General features: G+C 32.1%; 1 protein-coding gene and 1 pseudogene across 3 annotated transcripts in view; one reads left to right on the top strand and one right to left on the bottom strand.

Moving 5' to 3' along the window:
• PTPN2 (protein tyrosine phosphatase non-receptor type 2) overlaps window positions 1–16,877 on the bottom strand; it is a 94,965-nt gene that overhangs the window by 41,401 nt on the left and 36,687 nt on the right. For all 3 annotated transcript variants that reach the window (XM_051970497.1, XM_051970498.1, XM_051970496.1), the window contains exons 4-5: window positions 12,901–12,999; window positions 10,671–10,808 (exon numbers count right to left, since the gene is read on the bottom strand). In XM_051970497.1, the coding sequence (XP_051826457.1) occupies window positions 10,671–10,808; window positions 12,901–12,999 (237 nt within the window). The remainder of the gene's footprint in view (window positions 1–10,670; window positions 10,809–12,900; window positions 13,000–16,877) is intronic.
• On the top strand, window positions 8,776–9,204 carry LOC127544044 (60S ribosomal protein L26-like; annotated as a pseudogene).

Genomic DNA, 16,877 nt, shown 5'->3' on the forward strand with positions numbered 1-16,877 from the left:
TGTGTGTGTTTTTAAAGAGAGCCCATACTTACATAAATTATCTGCAATAAAAGGGCAAGAAAAAGCATTTATAATGGAGGGGAAGAAAAGGAGGGAAGTGAATGAACTTTACTCTCATTGGAATTGGCTCAAAAAAAAAATAACATATATATTCAATATGGATACAGAAATCTGTCTTATCCTGCAGGAAAGTAGAAGAAGGGTATGTGAGAAGTGGGGAGGGTGATAGAAAAGAGGGCATATAGGAGGTGGTCAAAAGCAAAACACTTTTGAGAAGGGTCAGAGTGAAAGGAGAGAGAGAATAGAATAAATGGGAGAAATACACTTTTAGCAATAGTAATTGTGGGGAAAAAAAATTTGGAAGCAAGTTTCTCTGATGAAGATTTCATTTCTCGAATATTGAGTGAAATTTATTTTAAAAAAATTCATCCCTTAATTGACAAATGATCAAAAGATATGAAATATTCTCAAAGGGCTAAAAGATGATGCATATTCTTTGACCTAACAATAACATTACTAGGTATCTTTCCCAAAAAAGATTTTAAAAAGAGAAAAAGGACCTATATACATGAAAATACTGAGCTAGCAGCTCTTTTCTCAGGGCAAAGAATTGGGAACTGAGGGGATGCCTACCAACTGGGGAATGGCTGAATAAGTTGTGATATATGAAGGTAATAGAATATTATTGTTTCATGGGAAACTGATGAATATACTTTTAGAAAAACTTGTAAAAGTTTTTGTACAAACAAAACTAATGCAGACAAGATTAGAAGGGAAACAGTAAACTGGGAAAACATTTTTACAGTCAAAGGTTCTGATAAAAGCCTTAATTCCAAAATATATAGAGAATTGACTTTAATTTATGAGAAATCAAGCCATTCTCCAATTGATAAATGGTCAAAGGATATGAACAGACAATTCTCAGACGAAGAAATTAAAACTATTTATAGCCATATGAAAATATGCTCCAAATCATTATTAATCAGAGAAATGCAAATTAAGACAACTTTTGAGATACCACTACACACCTGTCAGATTGGCTAGAATGACAGGGAAAGATAATGTGGAATGTTGATGGGGATATGGGAAAACAGGGACACTGACACATTGTTGGTGGAACTATGAACACATCCAGCCATTCTGGAGAGCAATTTGGAACTATGCTCAAAAAGTTATCAAACTGTGCATACCCTTTGATCCAGCAGTGTTTCTACTGGGCTCATACCCCAAAGAGATACTAAAGAAGGGAAAGGGACCTATATGTGCCAAAATGTTTGTGGCAGCCCTATTTGTAGTGGCTAGAAATTGGAAAATGAATGGATGCCCATCAATTGGAGAATGGTTGAATAAATTGTGGTATATAAACGTTATGGAATATTATCGTTCTGTAAGAAATGACCAGCAGGAGGAATACAGAGAGGACTGGCGAGACTTACATGAACTGATGCTAAGTGAAATGAGCAGAACCAGGAGATCATTATATACTTCAACAATGATACTGTATGAGGATGTATTCTGATGGAAGTAGATTTCTTCAACAAAGACATCTAACTCAGTTTCAATTGATCAATGATGGACAGAAGCAGTTACACCCAAAGAAAAGACATTGGGAAATGAATATAAACTGCTTGCATTTTTGTTTTTCTTCCCGGGTTATTTATACCTTCTGAATCCAATTCTCACTTTGCAACAAGAGAACTGTTCAGTTCTGCACACATATATTGTGTCTAGGATATATTGTAACCTATTTAACATGTATAGGACTGCTTGCCATCTGGGGGAGAAGGGGAAGGGAGGGAGGGGAAAAATCGGAACAGAAGAGAGTGCAAGGGATAATGTTATAAAAAATTACCCTGGCATGGGTTCTGTCAATAAAAAATAAAATGACTCCACTCTCAGCAATATAATGATCCAAGATTACTCTGAAATGATGAAAAATGCTATTCATACTTAGAGAAATAATTGATTGTGTCTGAATACAGGTTGAAGCATATTCTTTATTTTAACTTTATTTTTCTTGAGGGTTTGGGTTTTTTGGGGGTAGGGGGGAATCTATGTTTGTGGGATGCGAGAGAGAGGGATTATGGGTTTCTTCCCATAGTGCTCTCTGGCCCTAAGAGCTTCAAGGGAGGTGTGAATTCGGATATCTCATACTAAACCCCTAAATTTCCCAACTCCAATATGAGTGAACTCCAAAGAGTACTTAAATACTTCTTGCTTATATGAGCTCTCTAAAGGTGTGAACACAGCATTGTATTAATTAGTTCTACTTAGTACCTTGTTTCAGGTTCTGGCCCAAAACATTTTTGTAAGATCAGATCAATCATAAAGATTCCAACATATGTTTTCTTTTGCAACATGACTTTTATGGAAATGTGATGGATAACTTCACATGTCTTCTTAATGGTGGGATGCAAGGGAAGGGAGAGAAAGTTTTAAAAAGAAATGTAAAAAATTGTTTTGCATCTAACTGGGTAAAATAAAAATATTAAAAAAAAATAAACAGAAGGGAGTCCATAATTCTATGATTAGAACTGTATATCCTTTGACTCAGAAATATCACTATCATGTTTGGTTTCTACTCCATAGAGAACAACAAATAGAGGAAAAGGATCCATTATATATCAAAAAGTTTATTGCAGCTATTTTTTTTAAGGTGGCAAAGATTCAGAAATTTAGGGAATACTCATCAATAGGAAAATGGCCAAATAAGTTATGGGCTGTCTCTCCATTGGAATCTATCTGTTGGAATACTACTGTATTATAAGAAACAATGAAAAATATGTTTCAGAGAAACATGGGACGACGTGTAAGAATGGAAGGAGAGGAAGATGAGAAACAGGAAACGATTTAAACAATTACAGCAATATTGCAAAGACAAACAACTTTTTAAGTTTTAAGAATCACTATAATGAACCAACTAAAATTCCAGAAGATACAAATGAAATATGTTAACCACCTCTGGATAGAGATTCAGTTTAGAATGAGATGTTTTTTGGAGGATATAGTAATTTATTTTTCTTGACTATAAATGTTTGTTAACAAGGGTTTTGTTTTTCTTGCATTTTAATTTGGACATTGGGAAAGGGAAAAATGCAAATCAGAAAATTAATAAAACTTAATTAAAAAAAGAAATCAAGGTTTTTAACATGAAAACAACTCAGGAATTAAGTTGGCTAATATGCATTTCTTGAAATAAACTAATCTAAGAGCGTTACATATGATGCATTATTAGATTTATATGTGGTCATCATGGTTTATTATTTCAGATTGCTTAGGAAAAGTCAGGGGGTGGAGATGGGAAAGAATGATACCATTCATTACCATTATATATATTTTAAGATTCAGGTCTTTAAAGGCTTAAAATAGAACTTGCAGCCCCTGCACAGACAAAATGAATTATTTCCAGATGATTTGCCTTCTTTCAATATTAGATTTCAAAAGTTTAGGTATAAGATTTTCTGATATTTTATTATTTTGGCCCACAAAATGCAGACTTCTCAGAATAACCAGCCTCCAATAAAGGACTAATTTTTAAGTTGCTCCTATACTGGCACAGAAATGCACATTTCATATAACAAAGATAAAATATGTAAATTGTAGTTATGAAACAAATTAATTCACACATAATCAGTAGGCAGAATTTCTGACTTGTTATTTCATGGCCATAATTCAACACAAAAAAAGCAATAGTATTTTGCTTCAGAGCTTTAAGAGTAGTTCTTTAATAATATTCAACAGCAATAAAGAAACCAGTTGAAACCACCTAAAATCTATCAGGCTTCCTCCGAAGTAAATGAAATAATCTGAAAACTTTTCATTTTTATGAGGATCTTCAATTTTCTTCCTATCAACTTCAAAAATTATTCTCTATCTCTAGAGCAGAATCTTCCTTTTCTTCTTGCCTATGAGGGAAAAACATTTCTTCTTTCTAAGACTAAACCTTCAATTTTGCTATTCATCTATTTTTGTGTCTTCCAAGTAACTATTTTATCAATTATTTATTTCTCCTTGCACCTTCAATCTCTTCTTTGCTAACGTCTTTCCCTTTACTTACAAAGATGTTCATATCTTTCCCATCTGAACTAGTATTCCAATCCCTTCTTTTCTCAACCAAATGTTGTTGTTTGTCCTTTGCTCTTGAAGAGTACCATGATGTCAGGAGGTAATGCCATGACAATCAAGTGAACTGGATTTAAGTGAGGGAGGGCTGTGCAACGTCACCAGCTTCACCTTCTCCTCTGGAGTCATATGGGTCCAGTGGCTTTAGATCAGAACAACTGGAGATGACTATAGATGCAGTGGGAGGAGACTTTGATCTTTTTAAGCCAAAATCTTTTAAGAAATCTCAGTCTGACTTAGGCAATGCTCAATCAATGATTAGGGGTAGGTACAAATGTGGCAGAGAATGGTTTCTTTTACCTAGTTTTTAAAAAAAAAGTGTGTGTGTGTGTGTGTGTGTGTGTGTGTATACACACACACAGATTTTTATATAAGAAGAGAATAGGAAAAGAGATGTGTTGTTCAACTGGTTAGCTTCATTTCAGTCTCCAGTGAGGCAGCTCTTATTCCTACCTACAGAAGTTATGTGTTCTCAAAGACCAATACATCAGGGAGGTAATGCTATGACAAGCAAAGGAAGTGGATTTCAATGAGTTATATTAAAGGAAGAAATTATCTTTCCGATCTATGATTAGGGGAAGAATTTGTTAATTACATTAAATTTAAAAATTCACGCAAAAAACTGAATGCAGCTAAGATTAGAAGGGAAACAAGTAAATGGGGGAAAATCTTTGCATCAAGTTTCTCTGATAAAAGTCTAATTTCCAAATATATAGTTTAAATTTATATGAAAAAGAACCATTTGCAATTGATAAATGGTCAAAAGATATTAAAAGTTTTCAAAGGAAGAATTTCAAGCTATGAAAAATATTTTAAAATGTTCAGAATCACCAATAAAAAAATACTCATTAAATCTCTTGGAAGTTCCAACTGACATGCATCAGATTGGCCAAGTTTATAAAAAATAAAAATGACAGTCACTGGAGGCTATCATAAGACAGGAACTGTTGACAGAGATATGAAATGATCCCATTACTCCATAAAGTAATTTGGAGCTGTTCCCTAAAAGTTATTAAACTGTATATAACCTTTGACCCCATAATACCATTTACCAGTTTTAATGAGATCAAAAACAGTAGAAAGAGACACATAGGTACAAAAATATTTATGGTAGCTCTTTTTGTTTTGGCAAAAAACCAGAAACTCATCAACTGGGAAATAATCTTTACTTAATATCTACTTCACTTCCCCAACACAATAAAACCCTTGTCAATATGACTTTTGTTCTCATCATTCAAATGAAAACCATGTTACCACTTTAGTTTTATCTTATATTACTTCCTTCCAAATATTTTATGCTTTATTTAACTAGTCAATATTTACCAGCCTTGTAAACATACTGCCCACGTGCTCCCAAATTTCCCAGAAAATCTTATTTGTAGGTCTGCAGAAGAAGCACAATAGCCATGAAAGTTGTAAACAAATAAACTAGTGCTTCATTATCTATAGAAAATCCTTTTTCTACTTCAACAATAAGCAAGTAAGACAGCAAGACAGTAATGAACAATTCTATTGAAGATACATATTTCTGTTTCACATTGTTTGATGATGGGCAAATAGTTGAACTGAGTTCTCTCTATAATGGCATTTATTAAAGAGTCGTCCATTTGTTTACATGAAGACTACTTGTTAGAAAAGCGCTTTTGCTCTTTTGTTCCAAGGAGTCATGTATTCTTATAATGAAATAACAAAAAACAGAAGACAGGCACTGCAGAGAGACAACAAACTGGGCTAGAAGTTAATAGGATTGCACTGTGCACTCTATGCTTAAAGACCTCAACCACTTTTTTTTATTAGAAATATTCTTTGCATTATACATCTAGAGCTAGAAAGCACCTATATCCCATTTAGTTCAGATGAAGAAAATGAATCAGAGATTAGGTCACAAAGGTAATAGCCAATTTCTGTGAATGATGTGACCATAATCTTTTGTTAAATGGAAGGTTCAGATTTAGTTAATGGCAGTAGACACACACACTTGGGCAGAGATAGGTTACAGAACATTGCTACTCTAATGGCTTAGGTGATAAAATAAGAATAAGAGTTATTATTCAGAAAATCAGAGAACCAGAAAGGGAATAGAGCAGCTCATATTGTGAAAAGGTGGGACAAGAAGCCAGCAGTCAAGGCTATAATGATATCCCAAAAAAGTTAAAAACTAGGATAAAAGGTCTTTCACTGGGTAGGCTATTCTAGTTATGCAACGATATGAATAAAACTTACATGAGATGAAAAAGTGAATAAGGGTTGCAATCTTGAATTCTTAGCCAACAGTCACATTATTGATCTATTCAGTTATTAAATCTAGTCAATTATTAAATAAAAATAATAAAAATGGGAATCCATTTTTTAAAAAACTTATTTCAAAACAAGGCAATTTCTTGCCAAATAAAAAAAACTTTTGGATTACTGATACATTTATTTAAAAAAAAAAAAAAAAAAAAGAACAACACCAGAATGTAACACAAATTACTTTTATATTCTAGGGCCTCTAAAAGGGAAAAAGAATAAACATACAGTGTTTCTAGGCATACACATATTTAAGAAGTATAGCAAAACTTCAATTAGCTGGAATTTTAACAGGAACAAAAATAACAACTAGCAATTTTACGGTATTTTAAGGTTTGTAAGTATCTTTAATAGATTATTTCGTTTTGTTTTCTATTGTTCCCATTTTACAGAAGAGGAAAATGAGGCTGAGAGACTTAAATGACTTGGCCAGAGTCACTCAATCATTAAATATTTAGGCAAAATCTGGTCTTCCTGACTTCAAGTTTGGCATTCTATTCACTGTGCCAACTTTATATAAGATAAGGCTAACGACAATAAAAATTCATTTAAGAGGTATACTGGAGGCAGGAGGAAAAACAAAAAACAAAAAACAAAAAAGAGTTTTATGTATTATCAAAATAAGCCATAAGATCTGAGTTTAGCTCTACTTCTAGTACTTATCAGCTATACTACAATATATTGACAATAGCTAACATTTATATAGAACTTTATATTATTTACATTATATAAAACTTTAGTTTTACATTTTATACCCATCCTATTTTTTGGCTTTGTATTCCCCAGTGCCTTGAGCTAAGTAGGTACTTTAAAATTGTTTGTTGAACTGATATATTGATATTATTTTAATTTATATTTTCTGCAAATTATCTTCAAAGCTACACTAAAAAAAATACTTGAATATATTTATACCAAAAGCCTTTTCACATTCCACTTTAATCAACAAGTTCATGAACACCTACTATTTGTTTCATAAATTAAATACTGTGCTGTTGCTTATTCTTCATTCATAAAAAGGATCATGACATCAGGGAAATGATGCCAGCACATGCAAATGAATTGTATTTAAGAGAGGGAAGATTGGGCAAAGTCACCAGCGTCTCACTTTCTTCTTAGGAAACATCTGAGTCCAGTGGCAAGATATAGATCAGGACCAGAATGAATGTAAATAGAAACTGTTGGTTTTGGTCAAAAATCCTGAGGGTCTTTCTCTCCCAGATTGATTTTTTTCCTCTCATTTCTTACCTAGTCTTAATCACTGAACGAATGTTGCCTCAGATTGTGCTGGATAATAAAGCATACAGTCAAGACACAGGAAACTGGAAGACATGAAAATGCCAAATTATCTAAAAAATTATAAATGTCAATATAGTATTGATACTAAAGTGAAACCTAAACTAAGTAATGAAAAATACATAGAAAAATAGGTTAAGGGCACTGCTGGGGAAAGGAATAGCCAGAACATTTCTGTATCAAAATCTAAAATGTATTAATATAAATCAGTAACCCTTCCTCTTTTCAATAAATCAATGTATTTTCAACACATTGAAAGTGTATTTTCCTAAGTCAGGAAAATACAATGTTGTTCCTATTAAAATAGAATTCCTGGAACTTAAATTAAAGCCAGCCAACAGGATTATGAAAAAAATAAGAGGGGACAAAGAAAAACTGAAAATGAGAAAGTTTAAAGAAAAATACTTTGCTCTAAACTTGACCTATTCAAAGAGAGCTAAGATGTTGAAATATACTAAATATACTGATTACACATGTAATTTCTAAAATTCACTGCCATAAAAACCAGTCACACTTCTTGGATATTAGTAATATAAGTAAAATTAGCATAGTAGTATAGTATGGTATAATACAGTACAGTATAGTTTAGTTTAAAACTGGTATAGCAATTATTTAAGTAGTCATTAGCACTTTAGTCAAATGGTGGGCACTCAGAATAACAAATAATTACAAAAGTCATGATATTTTCATTTGTGTTCAAATATGATGCAAACAATTCTTTTAGAAATTAAAAAACAAGGTTCAGAAAAATAAAGCAACCCATTTATAACTACCTCCTGCTAAATGAACTTTCCAAAAACATTCTAGCTAGCAAATTAAGTGAGATACAACACAAAAGCACTGCTTGATGAGGAAGAAAAAGATCTGGCTTGGTAAATTCCAGAATGAACTTGCCTTATAGTCAGATCTTAAACCTGTCTGAGTTTCAGTTTGGTCTTTTATAAAAGGGAGCTTAATATCTGCACTATCCCCAAGAACAATTAGGAGGTAAGCACGATAAACCTTGAAGAGTCATAGACACAAGTTATTATTTACCCTCCTTCTCTTCCCTCCCTTCCTTGTTTAGCCAAAATGAAGTTCAACCTCTTCATGACTTCCGACTGAAAGCAAGAACCGAAAAAGACACTTCAAGGTGCCCTTCCATATTCGCTGGAAGACCATGTCCTCCCTATTTCCAAAGAGCTGAAATAAAAATACAATGTCTGTTCCATGCTCATTGGGAAGCATGATGAGGTCTAGGTGGTTCATGGAAACTACAAAGATCAGCAAATTGGCAAGGTAGTCCAGGTTTACAGAAAGAAATACATCATCTACACTGAGCATGTGCTATGAGAAAAAGCTAACGGCACAACTGTCTGTGTGCACATTCATCCTAGTAAAGTAGTCATCACCAGTCTGAAGCTGGACAAAGATTACAAAAAGATTCTTGAGCATAAAGTCACATCCAAACAAAGTGGAAAGAAGGGCAAATATAAAGAAGAAACCATTAAAAAGATGTAAAAATAAAATGATCTCATGTACAGTTGTAATAAATGAAAGTTAAATATAAAACAAGAATAATAATAACAACAAAAACTAAAGAGATGTATTAGATAATTATAATGCATTTTTGGCAACAATACTGTACTATCCAGTTCAATGATGCTCTTAGAAATTAATTATAGATACAGAAGAACTATGGTTAAAATATGTGATCGGTGATTAGAAAATAAATGAAATTTATATAAATTATTTATAATTCCAAAATAATGAATAAAAAATTAAAACATTGAATATTTCAATTTTTGGGGGACCACAGGAACCTCAAGAGCATTACGCCATAAGGAAGTCCATGGAGTCAAAAATGTTGAGGGATGGAAGGTATTGGTACTGTGGGTTCTATGAAATGAGGTACCATATTTCAAGCTTATGAATGGAATTCCCATTTCATATGAATCGAATGTGGCCTACACATAACTATTACAGTTACTGACAACAACTCTCAATTGGATATACAGTTGAAATTTATATACAGAGATGGGCAAATGAATAAAAACCAAATATTACATTTTCATATCTGGTTGGTAAATGAGGGTAAAATTTAAAATGCATGCTTTTAAATTTCATCTTCTATATAGCAAGACCCTCATAAGTGATTAGTGACTTTCTTTTTTTATTTAGGAGAAATTTTTTTTTGCTAATCATAAAATGCTGATTAGGAATCACTAACTACCCTACTTTATTTGAAAATATCTATTTTTAAATACTATATTACAGAAATTCTTAATTTCAAATAATAAATGCATTCTTAAATTCTAGTTGTAAAGATATTATCTGCATAGTAAATGATATTTCCCTTCTGTTACTATTATTTAGTTTTTATTATCATCTCCTAAGGATTTTCATCTCATCCTCTTCTTAGATTGTACCAATTAAAGGAGAAAGATAAAAAGAAAAAGTAGATCCTTTAGTAAATGGTTGTCTTGAATCCTAGTTATTTATAAAAGCACATGTTTAATGAACCAGCTATTCACAACAGTGAAGTAACATGAAAACAAATTTTTTGTATTCTGGTAAGAATTTCATTATTATGGTCTTGCCTAACTATATGCTGAAAAAATTCACTATTTTTATAACTTCATTCTAGTTAATCTCTAAGTATGATAAAGGATCACATGGTAGGATATTCCATTATTTATAAACAATTGTTTTGTTACATTCATGAATAGCTTGTTGCTATTATTGCCAAAAATATTTCAGATCTGAAAACTTTGAGCTCAAAAAAAAAAATAAAAAAAATAAAATCCATTCAGCACTCTCAAAGCTTAGCTTATGTTTCTACCCAATTTGAAGATACCATACATAATAACAAAAGCAAAAAATAACACATGGTATAAGAAGATATCCAATCATAATTCAAAAACACTGCTATGAAAACTTATGACAGAATAAATACATATTATGGGAGGAAGGGTGAAGAATCTTACGTGAATATTTTCTAATTTTAGTAGATGTACTGTATAATATGATTTGACATCTTCTGACACTAGCCTCACACAGAATCCTGTCTCTTCAAACAGCATCACTTGGTCTTCTTTGGTTGGCCAATATTGTGCACATTTTACCTAAATTAAAAAATATGTTAAAAAAAATCATTTTAAGAGAAGAGAACCTCTTTTCAAAATACAGACTCAAACAAAAAACCAATGTCACGACTGCATTTAAGAGGAGTCATTTGAAAGCCACATGCAGAACAAGTAATATTGCTATTAAAATGTACTGCTTTTCAACACAATGAAATTTTCTTTAATAAGGACCCTCACATTTTACTTTGAAAAAGCAAAATAATGATAAATAGTTAAACTATTTATGATCCATAAAATCATGATGGCTGATATTTTTAATATCATTTGTTTATACTTTTAATGTTTACAAATTTAACAGATTCTAGATGGGGAAGGTAGTTATAATACTATATTGAAAAGGCTTTATTTTTAAAGTACCTAGGATAGGTCTAAAAATTTATTCCTGATTTTATTCTATATCCTTCTAGATTTTTATGCTGCTCATGAGAAATCATTTAGGATTAAAAAAATCAACCCTGTGCTTGATCTGGTTTAACTTGCATTTTTACATTGTAAGTGTGTCAACTGCAACAAGAGTAAAAGGAGATGTAAGAGAAGTGAGATAAAAGAAACTGTATTTTGACAATATAGAATTTTTTTCTTTAAAAAATTTTTTAAAAAGCTTTTTATTTTCAAAACATATGCAGTTTTCAAGATTTGCTCTTGTAAAACCTTGTATTTATTTATTTTTCTCCCTTCTTTTCCTTAACCCCCTACCTTAGATGGCAAGTAATCCCATACATGTTAAACATGTGCAAAACAATTTATTTTCATGCAGACAGACTAAGATTTTGGCAACTATCCAAATATGCTTTTGACTCAATAATCAAAATGTTTTTGCTTTCATATGTCCTAAAAAAGGACAATCTAGTTATCTTAGTAATTTGTTTTTAATGAATAATATCACAGCCTTCTAAATGAAAAATATGGCTAAACACTCCCAGAACTACTCTATTTCTTACCTAATGCTTGTAAATATAAATATTGTGCTGCTCTGTATGTCTCATTTCCTGAAGAGGAAAACCCCTTGTTCTAACTTATGCTCTGGAAAGTAGGCAGCATCATATTACATTTTCTGGTCTAAGAAAACCCTCTTTAATGAGGTAATAACACTTATATATATAAGCTGGAACCTTAGAACACTACTACTATTAGGTTCACCAAATTAGATAGCATGGGATATAATAGTAATTCTCAAAGAATTACTCTATATATTAACTGTATAAGCTCAGGGTCCAACATATTAAAATACTGAGATGTGTTAACTTAATTTTAAACATCGATGGTTATCCTGAAAAGACTTTCAACATGATTCATTATCTTAAGTTTTTGTTCAATGTAATCAAGCTTTCTAATCATAACCTCAATAATTAAACTCTGTTAATGTTATTTTAACATTTAATTTCTAAACAAAAAGCCTGAAATCTATGCAACATTTGTTGAACACTTTTCCCCCCTTATACTGAAAATCATAAAACCCAAGAGTCTTTGGAGTACATTTCAGATTGTCCAAAAAAATAGATTTACTGACAATAAAGTGACAATTCCTTATTATATCACATACCCAAGAATGTAGAAAAGTAGCTTGTTTTTAAAAAAACTTGTTAGCTCCCAGTATTTGATAGTAATGAAATTAGATTACATTTAAGTATAATCTATTTGTTACTTATCTAAAAGCCTAACTTTTAAAAGCCATCAGCTAAGAGCCATTAATAATTTAAACAGAGCAACAGTCATTTTACAAAATCAATCATAAATTTCCTAACACTTAGACAACAAAGGACTAAAATCCAGCCCAGGGACTTTTAAGATCTCTAAAGCTATGAGCTAAGTATGCATTACTGCTAATTATTACTTAGTATATTATATTTAAACCTATGAGGTTAATTAATGGCCTGTATTTGTTACTTAAGAATTTAGGGTGTCAAAAGAAAAGGATATATTAGTTCTTCTTATTGGAAAGATCCTAATTACTATCCTCAAGCAATTAGAGACAGCTAACTAGTAAGCAGATGCACCAAAAGCAACTTGGGACAGCACTTATAATGACAATGTACAAATGTAGCTATACTAAATTATAAATGTTACTTACTGAATCTTTCTCCACAATTCGGTTTAACATAACAACTGCTTTGGACTTCTGTTGCCATACCATTAACCAAAAATGACAACAGGTATTAGGAAGTGGACCCTGTGGAAATAAAAAAGAAATGGTATAAAAAATAAAGTAGTAAAACAAAGTGAATGCAATATAAAGACTTGTTTTGAATCATGTTCGGCTTAATAACTGCTACTTTCAGTATATAGCTGGCATAAAAAGAAAATTATGATTATATAGATAATAAAAAATTCAGATATTAAATCTGGATTGAAAGACAAATGATATTCAGAACAAGAGAAGATTATGAAAATATCTCTAAGCTTCTCAATTTTATTATAAAAAACATTAATCTGTAAAATACACATTGCCTTTCCATTATTCTTATAGCTTATCCTCCTTCTATATATTCTACAATTTATTGCCCTCTTTGCCATTCCTTGAAAGAAACACTCCATCTCTAGACATTTTCACTGCTGTCTCTTTCAGGTGTGGCATTACCTTTCTTTTTACCCATTTTCTGTGTTCCTTCAACTTTTAGAACTTCTTCTGTAAGAAGCCTTTATCATTCCTCCTCAATATCTGTGTCTTCTGTCTGAGATGAACTCCAATTGATTCTATATATATCATGCTTGTACAAAATTGTTTGTATGTTGTCTTTCCCACTAAATTGTGGGCTTCTTGAGGGACGGGGTCTATTTTTGCTTTTCTTTGTACTGCATGCATTTTAGCACGTACCCTGACAGATAGCAAGTGCTCAATAAATGCTCACTGAATTTATTCAAAGAGGAGAAGAGTTAAGAATCCTTATACTTCTGTTTTCTCCCACCTTGATAACTGTCCAAATGAGCAAAGGTCAAAAATTGCAAATGTAAAGTAAGACTTTACTGTATATTTTTCAACTAATAAGGATTATGCTATAGTATAAACTGGATTCAGAAAACCCCTGGATTCTAGTATCAACAATTTAGCTATGACTTTTGATCAAAAACTGTCCCCTAATGTCACAATTTTCTATAAAACACGAGTGTGTAATTTAATGATCTTTAAAGCCTTATACTCCAGGCTTCAAAGTCTTTATGATTTTAGTGTAGGACTTTTTAATATTACTTGTATCATGGACGCCCCTTTGACAGTTTGGTTATAGTATGAATCCTTTCTCAGAAAAATGTTTTTAAATGCATAAAATAAAATACATGATTATAAATGAAATCAATTATGCTGAAATACAGTTATCAAAACAATAAAAGAACAAATTCAGGGGGACAGATTAAGAGCTTCTATATTGGTACAAGTCCTGAAAAAACTAGACAATTTCTTTTTAATTATAGCATCAGATTTTAAGCTTTCCACAACTATTATTTACATAATGAATGGAAATCTACATAAGATGATGTTATTATACATTACATCAATTTTGGAAATAGGTTTATAGCTTACTTAAAACTTTCAGCCAGTACCGGTGTAAAAATCTGGTACGCTACAGATTTTCTGCTAATAGATAACTATGGCTGTATAATCTTATTCAAAAGAAATAGCATTAAGTAAAAGAGACAGGTAGAATAGTACTATATATTAAAATGGCATATGTATATGAAGAAATCCAGGAACCTAAGTGGGAAGAAAAGAAGATAGAGAACATTTAGGTAAGGTTAAAGGAAGGGCAAACTGAAGATACTTTGTCATATGAATACAATACAGAAGTCTCAAAGAGAAAAAAGGAAATAGGTGAGAGTAATAGTTTGGTACACAGGAATGTCATAGCAGTGGTGAGGGACCTCAATTATTCAGACATCTGGAGCTGGTTTTCTACCAAAAATGAAGCAGAATAAACTTGAATATTCTAAATGATAACTAAGGTTCCTCTTCCTTCAAAAAATAGATGAACAAAAGAGGAGAAATTCTAATATAGCTCTCACTATGGGATCCACAGGATGGGATTGAAATAAAGAGAATCTTTGGAGGGAAGTATTCACTCCATTCCACAATTCCTGACAGAGGGAAGAAAATGTGGAGCATAATCTGACATGCAACCTAGATTTATAGAAACAGATTTTAAAGGTAACAGAAAAAAAGGTAAAATGCCATGGACTAAAAATTTTTTCAGCAGAATTCAGCTCAGAAGGAATGGGATGGAGATGCTCAAAAACAAAATTCTGAAGACAAAAGAAAACTTCAATGAAGAGGAAAAATGTTATTTATTTGAAGAGACATAGGTAAATGCACACAGAGATCTCATCAAAAATTTAAATTTTAAAAAGAAATGTACAGAGAATGGAAATAAAGCCAGATACAGAAGGTAACTTTAAGAGTTGGTCACAATGTGGCTCTCTTCAACAAGATGATTCAAACCAGTTCCAATTGTTCAGTGAGGAAGAGAGCCATCTACACCAGAGAGAGGACTGTGGAACTAAATGTGGAGCAATTCTTTCTGTTGCTGTTTTCTTCCATTTTATTTTGCTTCTCTCTCTCTTTTTTACTGGGTTGATTTGATTTTTCTTGTGCAGCATGATAATTACATAAATATATATGAATATATTGGATTTAACATATATTTCTAACATGTTTAACATACACTGGACTAGTTGCCATCTAGGGGAGGGAGTGGGGCATTCTGTCCTGCTTTCTAGAGTCCCCAAGTTAAGAATGACAAAACGTACTGTGCTTTCTAGAGCCCCCATGCTGGGGTGACTACAATATGCTTAGTGGAGAAGTGATGTGGTGAAACTCCCGAGGATGGTGTAAATATGGAGTCCGTTTATTCCCAATTCTTTCCCCTTTTTATACCCTCATACCCTTATGTAACCAAAACACTGGGCATGTGCGAAGTATATATTGAGCAGTACGTAGGACCACATAAACAACTTGATATTATATATAGTTTACCAGCTGATATCACTATGCTTCAATCACAACACAGGTTGTCACTGCCTTCTGACTTCTCAGCGAAGCCAAGAGCCCTTAGGGGAGATGGGGAACCAAACCAGGCATTGTTAGCAGGTTTCCTTTGGGCTGAAGGGTCTTACACCTCATCCAGAGTTCCCCCATTGTCTGTGGTCTTTTACAGTGGAGGAAGGAGGGAGGGATTAGAACACAGAGTTTTGAAAAGACTAATGTTGAAGAATTGCCCATTCATATGTTTTGAAAAATAAAAAGCTTTAACAAAACAAAACAAAAAAAGAGAGTTGATCACAATCCTGCAAAATTATTGTTATCAGAAATAATGAGCATTGGCTGAAGCTGATGAAAAAGGCTAAGGAAAACAGAAAAGGATGAATTTTTAGTCATGTGGAAAGAAAAAAGATCAAAGAAGAGTTAAAAACCTTTGTAGGGAATGGGCTAATGAAATCTTTATTTTGTTTCTATTTTTTCAGCAAAGGATAAATGGTCTTTACTATGGAATGGCAGAACAAAAATACAGAGCAGGTAGCTGATAGCCAAAATAGTATGATGACAATAAGAGATTATCTAGCCATTCTTAATGAAATCAAGTCATTTGGTTCATATAAACTATCTTTTGGTGCTGAAAAATTAACAAATGTAATTGATGAGTTCTTGTTAATGATTTTGCAAAATCATGGGAAAGGGGAGTAATCACAAGATTGAACAAAGGTTTTTATTTTCAAAAAAGGGAAAAGAACAAATCCTGCAAACTATAGGTTACTAAACCCAGTAAAATAAAATTTTAGAATAATTTTCTTTAAAGGTTATGAAATATTTTTTGTTACAAAAGTGAAAATTTGGTTATGAAGTGATTTACAAAAGTTAGTATGGTTTCATCAAGAAGGTCATAAGATACTAAAGCAATCTACTCATGACATTTTCAGACAGACCTAACCAGGGAATTTGTTTTGCTTAATTCTGTAAATTTGTTCCAAGGGTTTTGTTTTTCTTTCTTTCTTTTCCACTGGGTTAAGGAAGGGAGACAGTAATAAAGTTGTAAAAAAAGAAGAAAGAAAATAGAAAAGAAA

The sequence above is a fragment of the Antechinus flavipes genome, chromosome 1 (assembly GCF_016432865.1).
Source record: "Antechinus flavipes isolate AdamAnt ecotype Samford, QLD, Australia chromosome 1, AdamAnt_v2, whole genome shotgun sequence".
In the NCBI taxonomy this organism is placed as follows: Eukaryota; Metazoa; Chordata; class Mammalia; order Dasyuromorphia; family Dasyuridae; genus Antechinus; species Antechinus flavipes.